A 22,500-nucleotide genomic window follows, 5' to 3' on the forward strand; every position below is an offset into this window, starting at 1 on the left:
AAACCTTCACCACTGAACATGGTTCATCATTGAAAAAAAGAATTATACTGTATATACTAGTGATACAGTCCCCTCCGAAACTAATGGAATAGCAAGGCCAATTGAAACCCAAAGGTTTCAGATCAAAAGAATTTCAGCTTTTTACAACCCTGGTATTCATATGTAGTTGTGTTAAATGACATAGAACATACAACATTTTGAATCAGTCCACCCAATTTTTAGGCAAGCAAAAGTATAGGAACAGAGATGTTTTGAAGTAGTTAAAGTAATTAACAGTTAATATTTGGTTGCATACATATATTGCTTACAATAACAGTATCAAGCCTGTTTCAAAGCTAGAGTTGTGTCACACATATGAAACATGTGCTGGGGCCGGGCTGATAAATGCCCTAATCTGACTCACTATTGCCTTCTCTGAATCGCTCAACCCAAATTTTTCACTCCTTTAACTGCTTGAATTTTTTGACACAATTTTTTTCTACATGAATATGTCTAACGTAAATTTCCGAGGGCTTGAATTTTATGTGATTTTTTATTGCCTGAATTTTTTAACCTAACATTTAAAAAAACTAATTTGCAGGCTTGTTTTTCAAGCATTACAAATTCAGATTCTGCTTAGTCTGATTTCATTTCATATGAATACAGATACAGATATTTGGAGCACTAAATAGACAGAGCATTGGACAGATTCATATAGAAACTAGACAGTTTTGTTGTGTTCCACCATACACAGATGCCAAAAGTAACATAATACAGGGGAAAGCAATTAGAAAGGGCCGTTTTAGAGCAGAGAGAGGGGAAAAAGACGTCATTCAAATACTGGACTATAATTTATTGAACCTATCTGACTTACTGAAGAGATTCCAGTGATCCACAACTTGGCTGGGACTTTGTGTAAGATAAAATTAAATAAATCATTCTGAAAATGACAAGTGAATTGTTCTGGCTGTATTTTACCCCTTATCAACTTTAATTTTATGTGGGGATAATTGAATATCTTTTGTAGAAAAACATTTTTTTCTTTTTGAACACATAACCAACACCTAAAAAAAAAAAAAAAAACCTTACTCTGGCACTTATACCTCTACTCTGCGCACTTTGCTTCTTCGAGAATTCAGTTAAAGATCTTGTATGGTAGCACTACTTGTATTGTTCTCTGCTTGATATATTGCTTTGGTTGTATTTTCTCATTTGTAAGTCGCATTAGATAAAAGCGTCTGCTAAATGAATAAATGTAAATTTAACAATAAATGTGTGCCTTCTTTCGTTTATTTCTCAAGTAATGTAACCATAAATAAAAATAGCTCAAAATGGTGGATTGTTCTAATCATAAATAAGCATGAATTTCATTTTTATTTTTCTATATAGTTTTCATTTAGAGTTGTCCAGTGAATGTTTACTAAAAGGTACTTAGTTCACACAAACAATCAAATAAATGTGTTTAAACAAAAGACAATCCTAAATGCTCCATTATTTTGATTATATTACTCACAGTATCAGCAACTGTGAAGATTTTATTTATTTAAGTATTTATATATTAATTTTTGGAGACTAAAGAGTAGGAGTTACAATCAGGCCTTTATAAGTCCATAGTACAATATTGAATAAATGAATGAAATTGCAAGAGACACATTTTGGTTCTAGTAAGGTTCTGGATGTTGCAGTGCACTGAGGTAAGAGTACTTTTACTAAAGATAATCACGAAACTGTACAAGACACAGAGTATGAAAGATTTCAGTGATGGTTTTTATATATAATTTCAATGAGAATTCCATATTCCAGGCATGAAAAAATCCATTTCAATACACAAAGGCAGAATCCTAGGTGCAAAAAAAAAAAAATTAAATAAAATAATAATAATAATAATAATAATAATAATAATAATAATAATAATTGTACAGTTGCTTCACTGCAGGTATTTAAGAACTGTGTATTGGTAATAATGTGGTGCTATAGATGCAACACCTGAATAATATCTGATCTGTGGTGCAAAACACAAAATATGTATTAAATGGTCATACTGCACTGTACTATTGTAGTTGTCATTAATTGAATACTACAAACTACAAGAGTATGCTAAGTAATATGAAGGATCATAGCAGGTATCATGCTAGGCACTGTGGATAACCTTGAAATAATCTTTCTCCTCAGACTGGCCTACACTGATGTATAAATTTGATAAGAGAGCTACAAACAGAAGCTGTCTTTATACCCTAGATATATGAAACACATTTTATAAGTGCTTCTTCCAAGAAAGTATGTCCTCTGTCCAAAATCTCAGCTTGTGAAGGGAAAGGTGTTGGTAGATAACTTGCATGAATCATGCCCTTGCTTTGTTCTTTTTCAGGGTTTTTCTCTCCCGTTGCTCTGCCCCAACCCCACCCTCTTTTCCCCCATATAAATGTGTTTAATGCTGATATAAGATTCCCCTCACATTTCCAGCCCTGGCCCAAAGGCATCAGGCAGCAGAATGCAGAGTCACTGCCACAACAGAAAAACTGTTAAGCAGATTTACGCACATGCTTACTGCTAGAAAAAAAAGAAGCCTGAAAACAGCTTAAGCATGAGATGTCTCTTTTTGCCCTTTCTGAATAAAAGGTTTATAATGTAGAATCAAATGATTCCTCTCCTTCTTTGCCACTGGGAACCCACCACTTCGAGTACTACATATGCCTGTTGTCTATGGGCGTGTATAAACTAGAGAGATCAGAAGTTAAGAGGTAGAGCTAAGCATCTTTGTTCTCATTGGGTGGGAAGTTATCTGTCAGTAAATAGAAGCCTAGAAAAGCTACCAAATCAATTTCGTTAAGTTGCAGATCTAGTAAGTTGCCTTAGAGCCCATACAATGCCATGGTTTATGCATAGTCCGTTATCTGGACAACCTCTGTGTAGACAGTCCCAACAGTAGGTTGCCACACAAAGCTCCTGATCTCACATATGGATGTTCAAGGATTGAAAGTCAATAATGAGAGGAGCCATTTGACACCTGCACAGACTATACAGCTCATAGCCATGAAGCATAATTTACAGGCTACTCAAGCCTTTCTGCCAGAGGACAAAAGTTGTCTTGATCAGGACATTATGAGTGGCCACATTTTGTTCATGTACAGTTTTCCTACACCTGGCAGGGATGTTGACAGCAGTAACCCCAGAAGTGAAACTGGGAATGTTCTACCTCAGACCTTTTCGGTGTTATCTGAATGAGCTCCCAGAAAAAGGGGGGATAGTAGCAGCAGATGCCTCCCTGGAAGGCTGGGGGAAGGATGGGTATATGTAAATACCCTGAAAGTGAAAAGTTTGACCAAATTTGATATGTCTGGATATCAGTGTACTTCAGATGAAAGCTGTGTGGCTAGTACTGCAACATCAGGAACCCCAGAAAGGGTCACATGTACTAGTGCTGACTGACAACACCATTTTACAATAACCACCAGAGGGTTGAAAATCGTAAGAGATGTTGAGGTGGGCATACACTTCTAGTCTTTGAGAGCTGCATGCTGATGCAATCAAACAGCAGATTGGCACAAGGGGCTGGCAAATCCACAACAGTGTGTTTCAGATAATTTGGAACAACTACAGCAGAGCAGAAGTCAATTTATTTGTAAACAGGCAGGCAACATAATGTGCAATTAGGTACACGAACAGAGACAGAGGCTTTGGGTCAGGAAGGATTAGTGCACAATTGGCTAAATCTATGCACCTTCCCACTGCTGTCAATGTCATAGATGACACTGCAACACAACCATTGTTGCTGCTCGCCCCATTCTAGCTGAACAGACCATAGTTTTACTTGCACAAGATTCCATGCCCACTACCCTTCAGACCAGTCTGTCTCAGCATCACAGTATCCTGAGTCTGTCAATCAATTTGTTAACTGGCAACATGGATTTTACCCTGTACCTTTACCAGATTCTTTCAGGCTAAATGTTGTTTCCTTGCAATTTATGTGCTTTGTGGAATAAATTAATTCTCATGCTCAACTCCTCCAAAGAGTACAATATCAGCTTTTCCTAGGTCACACTAAATAATGCACACTAATTTGTGTGCCTATAACTGATCAGTTGTGTGCAAAACTATTGGACAAGATTAACAAAGAATTATGTCAGATGCAAAGATGCAAAAAAAGGAGTAGAAAACCATATGTAAATCAAGTTAATTTTATGAATGCTATTTGTTCTTGATAAGCATAGCAAGCTCTGAGATTCTTAGATGTCATGCCGCTAACATAATGCTGATTAAAGGCAAGGGGAAAAAAAACCCGTAAAAACTACAACATGCACTATGAATGAAAAAAATATATAAAAATAATAAATAAATAAATAAGTGTACAGCATGATCTGTTTAGAAGGTAGCGTGAATAAAAACCTTTTCACAGTCTCTATTTAAATGCTGTTGACATCAGACAGCATGGTCAATATCGCCATACTGTCATTTTAAGAAAATACTTATTCATTTTAAGATACTGAGGTATAATTTTGTCTTGTTGAAATACACTTCAGAAATTATAATACATGCTCTCTGAATGCGCACATTTTTGCATGCAATCACTGTTCCCAAAGTGACTTTTACGCATAGTAAATCACATCATGGATGCTAAATTAATCTAGTTGCACCGACTCTGCCCTTTATTTTACACTTTTACGTAGAAATGCCCCAAAATGTATATTCATTAACGCAAACATGCAAAACAGAGTAACACATTATGTTACACATTTGAAAGACGCAATCCTTCATGCAATCTTTCAATCCTTAGCAAACCAGCTTGCAGCTTTTTGCTTATGTTAAAACGTTTGGACATGTTTTTACACACACAAACTTTTAAAATGGGTCTCAATCTGAGACAAGAGTAGAGGCAGAAAGATAGTGTCATCTTCTGGAAAAGGACATCTTTGTATAGGTCAAGGGGTTTATTTTATCAAATGCTGAGTGGTCCCTTCATATCACACCATCAGCATGCGTAACCAGAGAGGGGAAAGAGTGTTAAATCACTAAGCATATAGGTTTTGCACACACATGCATCTAGCTCAGTCATCTAACTCGAAAATTCATCTAGCCCAGATAGCCATAATAGCATGATTGGGCTTTTTTTCATGATTACATGTAAGAGCAGAAATCAGGCAGAAATCAGGCAAAATCACAGCATTTTGTCATGTAAGTGTGGCAGATTATATATGTGACCATCAGAATTGGTGGTAATTGGCCTAACTGTAAAATTATACAAGAGGTTTGGGTCAAATTTTATATTTGGTGAATATGGTAATTAGTTAGTTTCTAAGACATTCTATTGAGTATAAACTGATAATTACTGTGCATTATGGCACATCAGCTGTCTGATTCACATTTTGTAGTCATAAATAATTGTTGTTTATGAAAATACTTCTTTAGATTTAGGAAAATGCTATTTTGCCTCCTGCACTGATAGCAGATCCCAAGAGGCAAAAACATAAATGTAATTTGGGCCCAAGGGAGTTTAAAGTTACCACTGTGCTGACCAATTAAAAATGTCACACCTACTATTCTATCATTCATGTCAGCATAGGGTCTTCAGTTCTCATCACCAAAAACAGCAAATGGAAGTAAACAAGAAAATAACTGGCTTATACCCTGTCCAAATTAGCAATACACTACTCTTACTCATTCATTTTCGGTAACTTTTTATCCTGGCCTACCCCAGTAACAGTGGGCAGGAAAAATCATCTTGAATGGAATGGCAGTCCAATTCAAGGCATCATGTACACACAGTTTCACACTCATTCACACCTAGGGGAAATTTAGCACAGTCAATCCACCTACCTCCCTATGCTTTTGAGAGGTAACAGGAAACCGGAGAACCAAGAAAAAAAAATGATGCAAATACAAGAAGAAAATGCAAAATTATGCACAGACAGTAACCCAACCTCAGGATCAAATCCAGGACCCTGGAGAGGTGAGGCAGCAATACTAATCACTGTGCCACAATGCTGCCCAGCAATACACCAGTATTATATAATTAGATTAAGCATACACACCTAAGAAAATAAAAGTGTGTGACCTCATCCATGCAATTTAGAAAGCAATGCATACCACTTCTAAAATCAAGTGTTTTTGTAATTAAAAACCTTCGTCATATTGTATAGGTTTTTATGTTTGATTGCTAACCAGGTCTGCAAATCTAAAAGAACAGCATTTGTAATAGTTTATTTAAAGGGCTCTCTAATGGGAATTCATAGAGAATTACAGATGGTACTTTTGTTACAAAGTAATCTGAACTGCAAGTCATCTTGTATCTGTGATTGTGTACTTACAATGCAAGATCTTTTAAGATATGGTTAATCTTTTAAGACCTTTACTGTCCCAATGCTTTTGTAGTTCCCCCTTCTGCACTCTCTTCCCTCAAGGTCCACATTTGTAGGGTAGCTTTTTTTTGTTGCTTGATTGGGCCAGATGTTCCGTTCCCCTTGAAAGTTGTCCTCTATTATGGTCTCTTTTTTTTTTTTTTTTGACGAAATGATGACCAATGCCAAAGTGCTAAAGGTGATATCATAAAACTTGAATCTTTGTCTCACATCTCCCTATCTTTATCACTCCTGCTCCAAGTCATCTTGTACTAGAATATCCCTTTAGTTACACCTGCAGGATGATGATAAAAGGACAGTATAGTACATCTAACTTAAATGAGACCTCCAGGGCCATACTTAATTTAACTTGTTCTTCTCCTTGAAGGAAACCCAAAGTTGGCAGTAATGTCTGATTTAACCCTCTCGTTCTTGTTTGAAAGCACAAGCCCTGCTTCTATCCACAACCTCTTATAGAGAGCAGTTTGCAGTGATACATTTGTAAAGGAGTCTAGTAAACAGAGATAGTGAGAGAAAGACAGCAGTTCCAGTCACTCTGGATTCAGCTGAGTGGAGTTTCCAATGCTGAGCAGAGTTGGCTGAGCAGCGGTGGGTGGGAAGGAAGAGAGCAGGGATTTAGACTGGAAAAAGCACACTGTCAGATATGATCAGCCTGGCTGAGCTCATGAACAGAGCCCTTCAGCAACTGCCACAGGGCACACTGAGTTTGGGCAGAACCACCTCCCTGTCACCTCTCCCATCTGTATACCCCTCCACCCCAAATCACAAATAAGCTGTCTACATTGTTTCAGCTCTTCAAGTGTGAAGGTGGCTCTGTTTTATTTGTCCGAGGTTCAATATGACATGTGTTGCTAATGCCTATTAGTAACAGCTGATTTGGCTTTGTGTCTGCAGTTCCATCTTTAGAAATAGAACATATACATCTTCATTTATGTACTTGCTAGATTTTGTTATTATTTACAAAGACATATGGCTTGATTAATTTACCACTTCACATGGCATGACATGACTCTTCACATGTTTCTCTGTATTATCTGTATCTACAGACATATGTTTATTTCGCTGTGTTCATCTCTCACATCTATATTAACCAACCATGTCATGTGAAAATTGAAAATTAAAGAAACACCAGACTACACAACTAGTTTTCAATCAGCCTTCAAGCTCACCTCTACTTAACAGCTATTTACAAAACTTGCAAGAAGAAGGAAATGTTTATTACACCAGTAAACACAATGGCCATTTTTGGTTTTGATGGTACCATTTGGAAAAGGTATTGTTCTTTCATTAGCACATGTGGAAATGTCTCATTCAGTCTCGTTGTTCCTAACTGCTGAGCAGAGATGGTGAAGTTTATTATTTTAGTCTCAGTACAAAGTACCACACTTAAGCCTGGGGCACATGCTGAACCAGCAAAGGCACAGTAGATTGGTGTATATATATATATATATATATATATATATATATATATATGCACACACACACATACACACACACCTTGGGCATTGAGGGGTCTGGCATATCGAGCACATGACATGTTGGGGGGAAAAAAAGAAGGTGAAGTGGGGCTGTGGAATGGAACAAAATTCATAAAGATGGATCAAAATTTCTCCTTTCTGATAAAATGCATGAAGCTTGCTTATTATTAATACAAGCATTCAAAACTGTGGAGAGAATGTCTAAACTATCAGAAATGATGGCAGGTTAAAAAAAAAAAAAAAGATTTTTTTTTAGAATACTATATTATATTATGATATTATTATATTGTGTTTAAAGCACCAGGGAACATTAACAGAATAAGTTAAACTATGTACCGATTAACGGATTGCTATGAAACAGAAGGCAGTCTTAGGCATCTACACAGTGCAGACTTTATATGTTGATAGGGTTGAATATAATTATAGTCAAAAATCAATAAGATATGATTGCAGGAATCATTTTCGGCAGATTATGAAAAAAAAAAACCTTCTTGCTCGACTCAATGTACTGCACTGCATTTATCGATTAATGTTGGATGAGGAAAGATGTAACAATTACACTTAACTGCTTTTCTATGATGAGATTTTTATCACCAGTTTATCTAAGAAAATCAACATGTTTACTTCTATTTTCTGACAGAGCACCTCTAGTCAGAGACTCCACACTGAGGGTATCCCAAGCTTAGGATCACACCTGGAACCCTGGAGCTATGAGGCAGCAATGCTACCCACTGCACCGCTGCCTCTGAATCTCAAAAGGTCACTCCCAGCAGCTCATCTTACATTAAATCTCAAAATTCTCTAAATCCAGAATCAAAGGAAAACACTGATAGGGTGGTTTCCTAATCCTGCTTCTCAGAACATTAAGAACAGTGGAGAAAACCGATGGAACATTTCTAGGCAGTGCTAAAATAAAAAATAAAAAAATCCATCCGGCTTGTAAATATGACTTGAAAAAACTATCCCCAAATAACTGAGCATAGTCTGCAACGTTAACACAATTCCCCAGGACAATCTACAGCTTTATTCAAATTCCAAGCCAGAAGTGTGACAATTATGAAAAAGTGTGGCTGGTCATTTCACATCAATCATCTTATCCATTGTAGGTGTACATGGCCCAGTATTCAAGCCAATCCTAAGGTCTGCCCCTAGAGTAAGCTGAAGAAATAAAATCTAGTTTGGGGACAGCACTGCACATGGAAATGGCTGTTTCTGAATGACATTTCCATTTGCCTTTAAAAGGTAGTTTATATATGCAAATTGGTAAGTTACTCAGATGTCACTTTTATCTTTTTTTTTTTTTTAAATTATTTTTTCCCTACACCAAGTTTGCTAATACAGCAATCTTCAAAGACATGAATTTGGTATATACTAATTACATAGTTATAAGAATATAAGGTTCTTAACATAGTCTGAGAATTGAGGTAAGTGGGAGAATTATACAAACAGTGACATAGGTAGGTAGAGCTTAAAAAAATCATCCTGATTAATTGGAAGAGAAGTCCCTTTATACTGAATACAATCTGTGCATTTTAATCACTGTGGCTTTTAAGCAAGTTGAAATATTTATATTACTATCTATATATCTGTTGCATCCAATGCATCTCATTTCTTCATGAAGACATGGATTATTGAACTATATTTTGGCACAATTCTTTAGGAGTGCTAAAGCTTGCAATCAGAATATGCTGGGAGACACCATAACACCCCAGCCAAACCTTTTGTTCATTCTAAAATGTGATGGTGGCATCAGTGGGGCTTACTGAGGTAACCAGGTACACACCTCTATCTGGAGAAGAGCTTCTTCCCTTTGGCGCAGGACTTCCACATCCTCCTCGCTGATCTCAGACAGGAATGCCTGCTGTTCATCTCCTTCCATGTCCTCTGCTGGCCCGACCAGTGGATCTTCACACAGCTCAGTGACTGGTGTCTGTTGACTCTGCATAGGTAAACACCACCCATACACATGCATACAGATAAACAAACACACACACACACACACACACACACACACACACACACACACACACACACACACACAGTGCTGTTTTATAATATGTTCTCAAACTGCTTTCTGTCAACAATGACACATGAGATACTGTGAAAAATCAGTAACACTAATCAGTTAATATTCTGATGCAAACCGAGGCAATCATTGCCACCAGTGACAAATGCGACTAAACTGCATCTCAATTGTGTGTGCGCTTGTATGTTTGTTGTTGTTTTTTTTTCAAATAACTGTAGTTAGACTTTGTTAGGCAGAACTCTAAACTAGTCTGAAGAGCCAATATGAAGGAATTGGTCACTGAGAAAACAGGGAGTTGATCTGCCTTTTTTTTTTTCCTAATTGCATATGTATGACACAAGATGCCTGAGGCAAGTTATTGTTTTTGCTATTCACAGGATGATTCATTGTATTCCATTTCCTCCTTCTCAGAATTAGCACAGCTAATAGACTACTCATCTCATTCCAGCACAATGACACTCTGAAGAGCACGGTCTCCTCTGGGCTAACCACTTACTAACAATGTTCTCATTCTGCTATGGCAGCTAAATATCTACATACAGTCTTTACCATGATCTGTTAATCATATATAGAGTAGAGATTGATCTAGATTTTACCAACTTCTATATAAACCTGATTTTGTTTGGTTTATATCCACATGACAGTAAAAAAAAAAAAAAAAAAAAAAAAAAAAAACACAAGACAACAACAAAAACAATGTGTTTACAGGGTTCTAAATATATGGTCAGGGACTTAGTGTAATTATTAAAAAATCTTTTGCAGGAAGTTTTCTTTGATTGTGTAAACGCATGGGATACAAGGCAAATCACCCAGAGCTTGTTTGTATTCTCAATTTGTTTCCCTGCTCCCTGTTTCAGTCTCAGTACTTCTAAAGCACTTTGCTACACAAACCTGTAATTCAAACAAACACAGAAATAACAGCAGTCAAAACGGCAATGGAAAAAAGTGAAACCCCTGCTGGATAGCCTACATTTCCAAACCACATTCTGAGGCACTGGAAGGGATCATATCTGGCATCTAGCTTTTTACTAGCTGAAGATAATTTCCACATGTATTTCAACAATGAACAAAAATATGAATTTGTAAATTGTCTAAATATAACTTTAACTCAGTATTAAACTTTGCTTTCACTTATCACTCTGTTTATTTGTTTTGGGTAGCTTAAAGGCAAAACCAATTTTTCTTTGTCTTTTTTTTTTTCTCGCCATTTTCAGATTTATTTAGGCAGCCAAGAAATATCTGTAGGCTAAATTTACCTTCTTTAGCATTAAACTGGCTAATGTACTTAACGAACATGACCAGCAATTAGCACTATGAGCACTGTAAAGCATCACCTCCTACCTACCTCAAACAACACTGTTATAATGAAAACAATGACAGTTGATGACAGAGACATTGTGAGAGCTGTGAAGAAAAACAACAGTTAGCGACACCAACAACAACCTCCAAAGGGCAGGAGTGATGGTATCATAATCACCATTCGAAGAAGACATGCACAGAATACAAAGCACTCATCAGCAGTAAGAAATCCTAAACTCTCGTCTGATATCAATCTTTTGATCTCAAACCCAATTGTCTTTGGTGTGTAGCACAAACAAATTAATTGGCCTTGCCATTCCAGTAGTTTCAGAGGGCACTGTATGTAGATTTATAAAAAAATAAAATAAAATAAAAAATCAATTAAAAAGATAAATATCAGCATTGTTATAATTACATATGTTACACATGTTGCAGTTCAAAATGCTAGAGAAAAAGAGAAAAAAAGAAAAAAAAGGCTAATAAAAATAACATTTAGGCTTGGGGAGTAACGGAATACATGTAACGGCAGAAAATAATCAGGATACAAAAAAACAAACAAAAAAAGTAACTGTAATCCGTTACAGTTATGTCAAAAAATAAAAGTAAATCAGATTACAGGTACATTTTGTAAAAAATGGGAATACTATCAGGATTACAGTTTTTTTCCATTTAAAACTAAAGAAATTAAACTTTTGGAGGGCATTTGTGACCAAAAATATTAATTTGCGAATGATATTTTTGCTGAGATAGCCACTGGTGACATAAATTTGCACGTTATGGTTTACAAATTAGCATGTAATGTATTTTTGTGTGTTCTGTGAGGAGTAGCATACACAATACAACATAATTTGTTGTGCTGACGTAATAAAACGAGATGCTGCACAAAAAAGTTTCAGTGGGGGGGGGGGGGGGGGGGGGCAGTTTCACCGAGTCCATATTCATCCTAAGTGCCAAAATACGCATGGGGAAAGGGAGGATTAGCTTTCCGCCTCAGAAAGACATTTCAAACTGAAAAATATCAGACTTTTTCAAACAGTCCTCATCTCTGTCAAGCACCAACGCTGATGGCACACCTGCTTATATAACAGCAGGCTCCAGTTGTGCCAGCATGAGCGAGAGAGAAAACAACGGAGACACGGAGGATCATCTTTCCATGTCTATCAATGAATGCCCAAGTAAAAGTGCAGAAAGGCATTTTAAGACTTCTTGGATTCAAGAGTTTGCATGGCTCAGGTATGATCATTGCACACAGACAATGTGTTGTGACTTGTTTTCCAAAGTGGGCAGAGAAATAGCAAGGAAAATGGATTTTATTACTGGGACACAGCATTTCAAGAAAGAGACTGTGGGAAAATAGTCATAGCGATAGTTAAAAGCATAAAAGAAAGTTTGTGTAATCGTAGCGTGCTCCACAAAACACAATTAGCACAAGCAGTGTCTTGTGCATGTGAACTACATGACGACACCGAATGGAAGGAGATAAAAATAAAATTCAAGAACGCCTATATGATTGCATATGAGCTGCCTTTCACCAAATTTACCTCTCAGATATTACTAATGAAAAAAAAATGACAGGATGTGTGCAAAACATATGACAACGACACAGCATGTGCTTTGAGCAGAATGCATCTAGGTGAGATATTGCTTGGCCCACCAATTTTGGGTGCTCAGTGTGAACGTGGATTTTCAAGTCAAAACAGGATAAAATCAATAGTACGTAATTTAAACTTGGAAGACTTGATCAGGATCAGCACAGAGGGCCCATCACTTGAGTTTGATCCTGAACCATGTGTCAAATGCTGGTTTTCTGCAAAACAGAGGAGGAGGCCAAACTACACTCAATGGGCAGTGATCCTGACATAATTATGGTCAGTGAAACTGGCTCAGATTCAGTGTAAAGAACAATTCTTTGCGACAGGCAAGTTGGAAAAGACATCCAGTTCCCACTTTAAGTGAACATGGATGAAAATGCTGACGCTGTAAAAGGAGGGCAGACGTACACACGACAGGAAGACTGAAAGCAAGCGATTTAAACATTTTAAACGCAAGTTTAAGAAAAGATTTTTTTTCTTATAGGAGCCAGTGGCTCCATAGAAGATTTTCTTGTCTGGAACCCTGCTTTTGACATAACAGTATAGACAGCTGCATGATTATAGTTCTGGTTCTCTCTTGGCAGCTGTGACTCACATGAGCAACAAATTTATTTATTTTATTAAAACAAATCCAAACATTGAACATGTTTTAAGTTCTAAAATAAATAAGTTGTCCACTAATTATAGGGTTGGAGGTTCAATTCCCGGCCCACGTGACTCCACATACCGAAGTGAACTTGGGCAAGTCACTGAACCCATTGTTGCTCCCAATGGCAAGTTAGAACCTTGCATGGCAGCTCTGCTACCATTGGTGTGTGAATGGGTGAATGAGACACAGTGTAAAGCGCTTTGGATAAAAGCACTATATAAAGTGTGCCATTTACCATTTTAGATCATATTGCTTCTCTCTTGACTTTATTTACATATCTGACCTTGAAGTAATCAGATTATATTACTTTCATATTGTGATACGTTACTGTTTACATTCGTTATGAAGTAATTTGTAACTGTAAAGGAATACATTTTTAAAGTAACCCTCTCAACTCTGATAACAGCATAACGAAATAAGCAGAAAAATGCATTAACCATAAGCATAAATAATTCTATAAATAATATAAAACTCATTCTATTAATAATAAAATAACTATTAAATGAGTAAGTAATTATGATAAAAGAAAAAAAAGTTAAAAGAATTGTAGCACAAAAAAGTAGTAACATTAAATATTTTGTGCCTTAAAATCTTTTCATTTAAAAAAAAAAATGAAATGACAACAAATAAAATTGGACAAAAGCAAAGTGAAGTAAAAATATATGCTTTGAGCTGATTTTTAAAACTGGTATCCAGAGATGCTTGCTATAGCCTGTGTATATAAACACTAAAAACACCCTCGCAGCTTCTTTACTTTTCTGTTTTGTACTTGAAAGAGAAGATACTCCTGTGATTGAGGAAATAACCACTCATTACTCACTAAACTCAATCAACATTTGAAGAATATAAGTGTCCAAGTATAGCAAAAGCTTCACTAACAGAATAGCTGAGTGACAGTAGCAGAAAGTTTATAAAAAAAAAAAAAATATATATATATATATATATATATATATATATATATATATATATATATATATATTTATTTATTTTTTCTGGAATGATTTTCTGTTCTAGTTGGTGGATCACTTCCAGCTAGATTAAAAGCTCAGAGGAAATATAATTATCATTGGTGTTACCGTGCCTAAAATGGCACACAGATATATCCAAATACAGTATGCTGAATTTAGATGATTTGTTAATGATTCTAAAACACAAAGATTCAGTATAAGAGCAGGTCAACATAAGAATAAAAGTGTGTGTGTATATTTTAGGGGAACTTTTATGGTGGTTTATTGAACCAAACTAAGAGCCTTCCCTGCAGAAATGATTCTGTACAAATTGGAAGTCAGTTTGATGATACACTCAGAGATTGTCGGCGTTGATACGCAACCGCTTCCCTCTTTGATCTCCAAGAAATGAGACTCAGAGGGAGCTCAGCAATCAGTCACGGCTCAAATAGTATCTGACTCTATACAACCCCTTCCACCTGTGGCCTTAAACCATACTGCTTGTTTTGCTTGTGAACTTTGCATTTGTATTGTAATACAAATACCTATCCTGTTTGATGGCTCATGCTGCTGGGAGTGTCCAAGATGAACTGACAACAGAGAGGAAGCCATCAGGGATGCAGCTACAAGTGACAGAACTGCACATGAAAGCAACAACTCCAGGCACTGCTCAGGCAGTGTGTGAAGTGAATAGGAAAAAGGGGGGGGGGGGGGGGGGGGGTGTCTGGATGAGAGTGTAGATCTGTATCTGTGTGCTGCCATGTCTACATCACAGGTGCATGACAGTTGAGGAATTCTGATGTGCAATTTGGAGTGACATCCGAGGCAGAAATGCTTCCATGTCACTCTGGCATACTATGACAGTATGCAATATCAACTAGATGTCACGCTTGAAGGGATATGACCTTATGGATGTCAGTTCTCATGCACTTCAGAAAAGGGTTGTCAGTTTTGTGGCCACTTACAGAAAGTGGTCCCTCTCATCTTAATACTGTCAGTGAAATGTCTTATTCATGCTAATCTCTGATACAGAATTATTCAAAACATATGCTGTAACATGAGTTTGGTGCTATACAAAGGGTTGAGTTCTGTCCATTTCTACATAAACACTAAACTTTTTGCATCCATCGTCAGGCACAATAATGACACATTCTCTTCAAATAACCTTGGGTTTATGTATAAAACTGGCACGAGTCTACATGTGCTATAAATATGCCTCTCTTCCTTGTACATGCATTTAAAAGATGGTAGTGTGAAAAGTGGAGCGTCAGCACATAAAAAGCACACTAATAGATGATTGCTGATTACGTATTATTTTTAATTTACTAAAGTTTATACAATTAGAGATGGCCAGATTTTCCACAATTTTCTCCCCTTTCCTCCAATCCATGTTCCAAAACCAGGTGTACATCTGCGGCAAGCACAGTGGTGGGAGCAATTGCCAGGATGCTACCCAAGAACAGGAATCTGAAGCTGCACTGAAGCAGGCAAATGTTCAATGAAACTGGGCTGTTAAAGATAAGAATAGGAGATATTTTCCCTATCCTCAGTACTCTAGTTTTGATGCATGTGTGCCCACTGTAGCCTTAAATTCCTGCTCTTAGCTGAAAGGTAAACCCACTGTGGCTTGTTGTAGCCCAACCACCTCAAGGTTCAACATGTTCCGAGATGCCTTTTTGCTCACCAAAGTTGTAAAGAGTGCTTATTTGCGTTATCTGTGAGCTTAGTCTGCCTACAGAACAGTTGCTTTTTTGTAGTTGTTGCTGTTTTTTTGCACCATTCTTTGTAAACTCTTGAAACTGTTATGTATGAAAATCTCAGGAGATCAGCAGTTTCTGAAATACTTAAATCAGACCTTCTGGCACCAACAGCAATGCCGCTCTCAAAGTAACTGAGATCATATTGCAACATAAAGTGAAGCTCTTGGCCTGTATCCACATTGCACTTCTGCCACCTGATGGGGTGGGATGATGGAATAATTGCATGAATGACCAAGTATACAGGTGTTATGGAGATATAATGGAGATATTCTGGTTTTACGATCAATCATAACCAGGCTGAAAGATAGAAGGGGAAGCTAATGGACATCTCTGTCACACCATTTCCATGTGACAACTGCAGTTATTATAGTATAAGTCTCTTTTATATTAAAAGCTTCAGTACAGCTTGACCCACCTCTACCGCAGAAAAACTGGGTGACATCCTGTATTTGGCATTTTTATTTTTCCTTAGCATTTTTCCAAATATATATGCTTTTTTTTTTGATGGAATACTTATTTGAATTAAAAAACAAATTCTCATAGCCCAACAGTTTTTATTTGAAACTATGACAGACTGCAAGATGGTTTGGCCACTGTATCTAAAACTACTCTTTAATTATTATTCAATGAATGAACAATTTCAATTTTAGTATGTTTCAGTAAACCTAAAAATCACATAAAATAATATAATCTTTCTAGGTCCCTGTCTCTTCAGGGCCCTTAAGAATTATCTTAACCCACATCACCACCCTCGACCACCTTACTGCACCCCTGAATCTACTTACCCGTTTTCTGTCTTTTGCTGCTGGAGGAAGCAAAGCCCTTGAACGGTCTGCAATTTTCTGATGAAAAAAGAATAATAATATCAGTGTGCAGTTTGAACGAACACCCAGCTGAAGGACAATTTAAACTGTTTTTATTTTTGCATGAAATACCGAGTGTATCACATATATACTTTATTAACTGCCCATAAAGCAATGATGTATTTTTTACCAGGTGTTGGAAAGAGAGCGCTTTAGCAGTACTCTCACCTTCTGCAGGTCACCATAACGCTGCACAGACTCTGACAACTCTGTCTTCAGCCTGGTCAGACGCAGCCGGTCTTGCTGTCAGAAAATAGACATTTAATAATACAGCTGTCATATTTAACAATTACATCATTCACTTAGCCGCTGGCCTGGTGCAGTCTCTCATTATTGTATTTTAATAGCCTCAATCCACTCATTTCATACTTTATTAAGAATGAATTGACGCAAAGCTTTAACCTAGACACAAATTATGCACTGTTGCTGATTTCTCACTAAAATCCCAGACAGTCCAAATCTAAATTAGACACTAACCATGTCTAGAATATCATTCCATGGTGTATTATATGTAAGGTCCGAGGTAGAACCATAGAGATACACAAGTCAGAGAAATCAACTGAATATTTTACCCGAGAGGAGCCGCTGATGATGTCAGAGAGCTGTTTGATGAGTTGGCTTGTGCTTGTAATGACTTTATTGGTTTGTTGCTGTATGGAGTGCCTGAGAGAGAGAGAGAGAGAGAGAGAGAGAGAGAGAGAGAGAGAGAGAGAGAGAGAGAGAGAGAGAGAGAGAGAGAGAGAGAGAGAGATCTTGCAAGTTTATGAAGTGAGTCAGATAACTGCAAATATGGCATCTATTCCAAGGTGTAACAGAATATCATAATCTAGGCCTCTACAGATTATGATTATGAATATTAATGACTGTGTGATGTTAGAGCAAAGATGTGAATCAGGCTTCTGGCAGATCTTCGCAACATACTGTTAAGTTAATGAAATGACAGAAAATTAAATCAGTAAATAGAAATAAATTAATTAAATGCTTATTACTGTATGAATATCACCTCTTAGAGAGCAACCAAATGAAATTATTTTAAAAATATAGATAACTTAGGAATGGTATGATGGACAGAAAGACTCAAATTGAGAGCAAAATATGGGGGGAAAAAAGCATGAAAGTGTATGCGAGAAAGCTGATAAGACAGGAAAAATAGAGAGAGATGATATTAAAAACACAGTAAATAAATAAATAAAATATCATGAATGTTCTTATACATTATTTCCTATTTAAAGTCAGAAAGGCAGGGGTAGTGAGATATGAGACAGGGAGTGCAGGTCTTCTGATCAAATATAATATTCCAACAGAAATGCATTGTTCCCTCACACAGACCAAGGTTGTAGATAAGACACTGATTTAGTGTCTGTGCTCTATACAGTCTGATCCCAGTTTTTAAAACCCAGTGCAGAATGGCTGTTTATAGTACCCACTGCTCCCCAGAGATATACCGTACAAACCATGTGCACCTTCCTCTTAAATATTGATTTAAAGATATAGGGTGGAAATAAAGGATGTGATGGAAAGGAGAAATTGCTCTAGTGTCATAATCAGTCCACAGAAAGTAACACTGTATTCTCACAGAAACAGTGGACATTCAAGGTGAAGCAAGAGTGCAATCCTCAGTTTTATGTTTCACCATTGGTTCTTTAAGTTACAGCTTAGGAAATGCCAGACATGCACTGCGTGATGCCATCTGATTAGAGGACCCACTTTTTTTGTATTCCAGACACTGAAAAACCTTTCTGCAGATGACCTCTAATGTACAGAAGGGTAAAGTAACTTTTCTTTATAAAGGCTTAAAGGTTCAGTATTGGTGGTACTAAGAGTTTAATCAGAGGGAGGAAGCAAGGATTGCTGTATTCCTACTTTTCTATTCCCTTTACACTCAAGTCTATGCAATATTGTGTAAGATTATCTACTATGTTTTATATTTAACCAGAGATGCTTTCTGTAATTTTTATAGGCATATTATCTATTATAACCTTCAGAACTGCACCACAACAATATCTCTCATCTCTCTTTCTGGTATCTGGAATAGACTAGTTAATTAGCTGGCTAACTATCTGGTTTGTAGTGAGATTTCTAATGCCTGTTGGAATAAAATTAATTTTAGCTTTATTTTTTTAACATCCTGTTTCCACTTCCTATATGTAACCATGACATACTGATAAAGGCTGCTTACCTGTGAAAACAGGCAAACAGGCTTTGTTTAAGACTATTTTTACCCATTTTGTCCCTATTTGAAATAGAAATGTGTTGGTTTATGATATTTTGTTTCAGCACAGATAGGATGACAATACACATAAACCTGCTGCTGCTTGGCAAATAATAAGGTTACTGAGCAATATGTAAGACATCTTAGAAGGTTTTAAGGTTTAAAACCACAAACCCTTTAATGGTACTTCACAGTTTCCCCCCACTGCCCAATTATCTAATTTGCCAATTCTCACCCAGTTCTCCTAATCATACAACAGCTACCAACCGAGAATGGTGTAGGGTGGAGAAAAGCTCTATCTGCCTTCTTCCACATGCATGCCATGATTGGCTAGTGTCACTGTGATTGACAGGGAAGAAAGTGTACAACATTCCTCCCACCCAGAACGCATGGCCAATTTTGTTTTCTAGACAACTGGCCATGGATGGGTGTGGTATTATTGGAAATTTAACTTGCAATTATCTGATGATAGGGCAAATAATTTTCTGTTGCACCACTTTATAAGGATTCTTAACCTATTAAAAGATGTTCTACAGGTAATCTTGACTGACCAGGAAACTTTCAGCTGTAGGGCTTTACACAGAATCTTCAACATCTCCCCTCTTGACAAGAACCACTGACGAACCAAAAAGAATAGGAGTGTACTCAAGGGTTGATAGAATATAGCTAAATGTTGCATGGAATTGTGAGGCAACTAATGTGTTCTTGATTAAAACACTGATAAAGTCTACAATTCTGTAAACATGACAAAAAAAGTTAAACTGAGCATATCTGTGGGTTCTCTGTAGAAGTCTACAATAGAGTGCATGCCAGTGCAGCTACAGTACATATTTATGCAAGTTTAAACAGACCAATACAATTAGCCACTAGCCGCCTTCTTTCAGCTGCTTCCCATTAGGGGTTGTCACAGCAGATCATCTGTCTCCATTATGGAAATCTGGTTTATGATTCACATATTTGATTTGGCACAAGTTTTACACTGGATGCAATGCCTGATGCAACCCTCCATTTTATCTGGGATGAGGCCTGGCACTGATAGTGCACAAGCTTGTGCAACCCCAGTGGGGCTCAAACCCACGATCCAGAGATTAAGAGTCTGTATTTAAAATAATCCAGTTTGTTAGTTCATTGTTAGTCATGCTCCACAGATAATCAATCACCAAGCACATCAGAACAACTGATTCGAAAAGGTTTAACTCATTCTCCCTTTCAGGGCTGCTCCATAACCGATGACACTGATGACATATGTATCCTCTCCTCAGCATACATGCATCACACACCAGTGACAACATTAGCAATGAAGTGAGGAAATCACAGCTACCACATTCACTGTCACAGCACTACACAGACACCAGGCAGGACTGCTTTGCACTCATATGAATGCATATGAGCCCCTAACTGACTTCATATTACTGCCATTTGACCTAAGCCATGAGATAACTGAATACAAACATAGTGCCTAACATTCAGTTCTGTCATGAATTATACATTTGATGCCAGGTGAATCATACTGAAGCACATCAGCAGGCTGTTTTGCACAAAAAAAAAAAGAGTAAATATGAATCTTCAGCTATTATTAATATAATAATGGCATCACATGAAAGAGTACAGTTCTACATTTCTACTTTCACTCCATAGACTATTTATATGACCAATATTGTTATACTCTCAAAATTGCAGCGCTTTCTTGAAGTATCAAAGATCATGCGTTCTTGAATATTAAAATATAATTTCCTTATTTTGCCCTTTTCAGCAAAATCTTCCATTTTCAGCAGATAAAAATGACAAACACTGAAAATGCATTTGAATACAAATGTAAGACATTGCATGGATGTTGCATAGTAATATTAAGTTTGAAAATATTGTGTTTAGTCAAGACTATATTTCAAGTGACATTTCTCTACTAAAGTCAAACAGACTTCTTATGAAAGTAGATCCTAGGAAATTATTTTCTAATATATTCAAATTCTAATGCACTAAACACCTTTAAAGAAGCCTCATAAGCCTCTTCGCCCACATCATCTCAAGGGATTCGCCTAGCATATATAGCCACTGACAAAAGAAAAGTATTGTATTACTCATACTAATCTCTCTCTCTCTCTCTCTCCAAAGGTAATTGTCACTAATGGAGTGATCTATGGTGGGCTGTTGAGACACCTCAGGCTATGATCCCTGATTATACAGCATTAAAACTGGCTATGGCTTATTCCACAACCACTGCATGTTACTAACCAGCCATTAAAACACAGCAGTGAAGTCAGACATATATGGCAAATTTTATTTTGGTGGGCTGTCAGTGCTGTCACTGGAGGCAGAGCAGCACCGGGGATACATAGAAGGCGGAGGAGGAATATGGGACTGAGCAATTAGATTGGATCAATTAGATTTGCATTGATGACACCATCATGCTCAGCCTAAGTTGAGTGAACAACCAGTACCTGTGCTAATCTTAGCTGTTACCTATTGCAGCATAGAAGTGTAAAATTATGTCTGTTACATTGTGAAATCCTCCTCCATCTGTAAATGCCTGACCCTGGCCAGTATGCATTACTCACTCTTCAGTTTTCATTACATTACTGTCTTACTCTGCAAAGGAATCAACTATATAACTGAATGAGACAAATAAGGAAAAAAAAAAATCTTAGTCTCTATATAGAATCATATTCTCTATAAGAATCTTATTCTCTATATAAAATCTTATTTTAAAAAAATCTTATTCTCTATATAGCTCTTATTGCAAGGTTTATATTAATGCACTTTTTGCCCTTTTTTTTCCATTTCTACAGATTATAAATTATTTTTGATATGGTGAAGTTTTCTTGTATGCTGAACTAATATTTATTAGTGATGGAAGGAGTCACCAGCAACAGTGCTTTGTAACAGTCAGACATAAATCTGAAACTTTACGCTTTTAGACATTGGAAGATCTTCAAGACAGATGGCTTTGCTTTCCATGGTTACATAACAAGCTGCATTTTTTTCATTTCTAAATGAAAAAAGAGGATATTTATAGCTGTTATAATGTAAGTGAACTAACTTGTTCTGTGGATATTCCACAATAATAAGCTATAAATGGATACAATGTTCTTTAGTAAATTAAAAATAAATGGCAAATTGCTGTGGTATATGAGAAACAATACAGGATTTGCAGTTATTGAAAATCAAAAAAAAAAAGAAAAACTATGGTGTGGTAACAGTATTGGTGTAACAATCCAACGATATGAATAGATGTATCAATCAAATAACGAACAATCTGATGCATCAATGCAAAAGCATGAACATTGTTGCATGTATCATTTTTAAGATGGACCAGCCAGATAGGCTAATCCAGAGAATTCC

At 36.7% G+C, this 22,500-nt stretch overlaps 1 protein-coding gene across 1 annotated transcript in view; it reads right to left on the reverse strand.

Moving 5' to 3' along the window:
* The window catches only part of tsnare1 (T-SNARE Domain Containing 1), a 149,673-nt gene that overhangs the window by 57,414 nt on the left and 69,759 nt on the right, over positions 1-22,500 (reverse strand). Inside the window, exons 5-8 of the mRNA XM_017478041.2 lie at positions 17,522-17,612; positions 17,118-17,192; positions 16,872-16,928; positions 9,597-9,752 (exon numbers count right to left, since the gene is read on the reverse strand). Of these exons, the coding sequence (XP_017333530.1) occupies positions 9,597-9,752; positions 16,872-16,928; positions 17,118-17,192; positions 17,522-17,612 (379 nt within the window). The remainder of the gene's footprint in view (positions 1-9,596; positions 9,753-16,871; positions 16,929-17,117; positions 17,193-17,521; positions 17,613-22,500) is intronic.

The sequence above is a fragment of the Ictalurus punctatus genome, chromosome 1, assembly GCF_001660625.3.
Source record: "Ictalurus punctatus breed USDA103 chromosome 1, Coco_2.0, whole genome shotgun sequence".
Taxonomy (NCBI): Eukaryota; Metazoa; Chordata; class Actinopteri; order Siluriformes; family Ictaluridae; genus Ictalurus; species Ictalurus punctatus.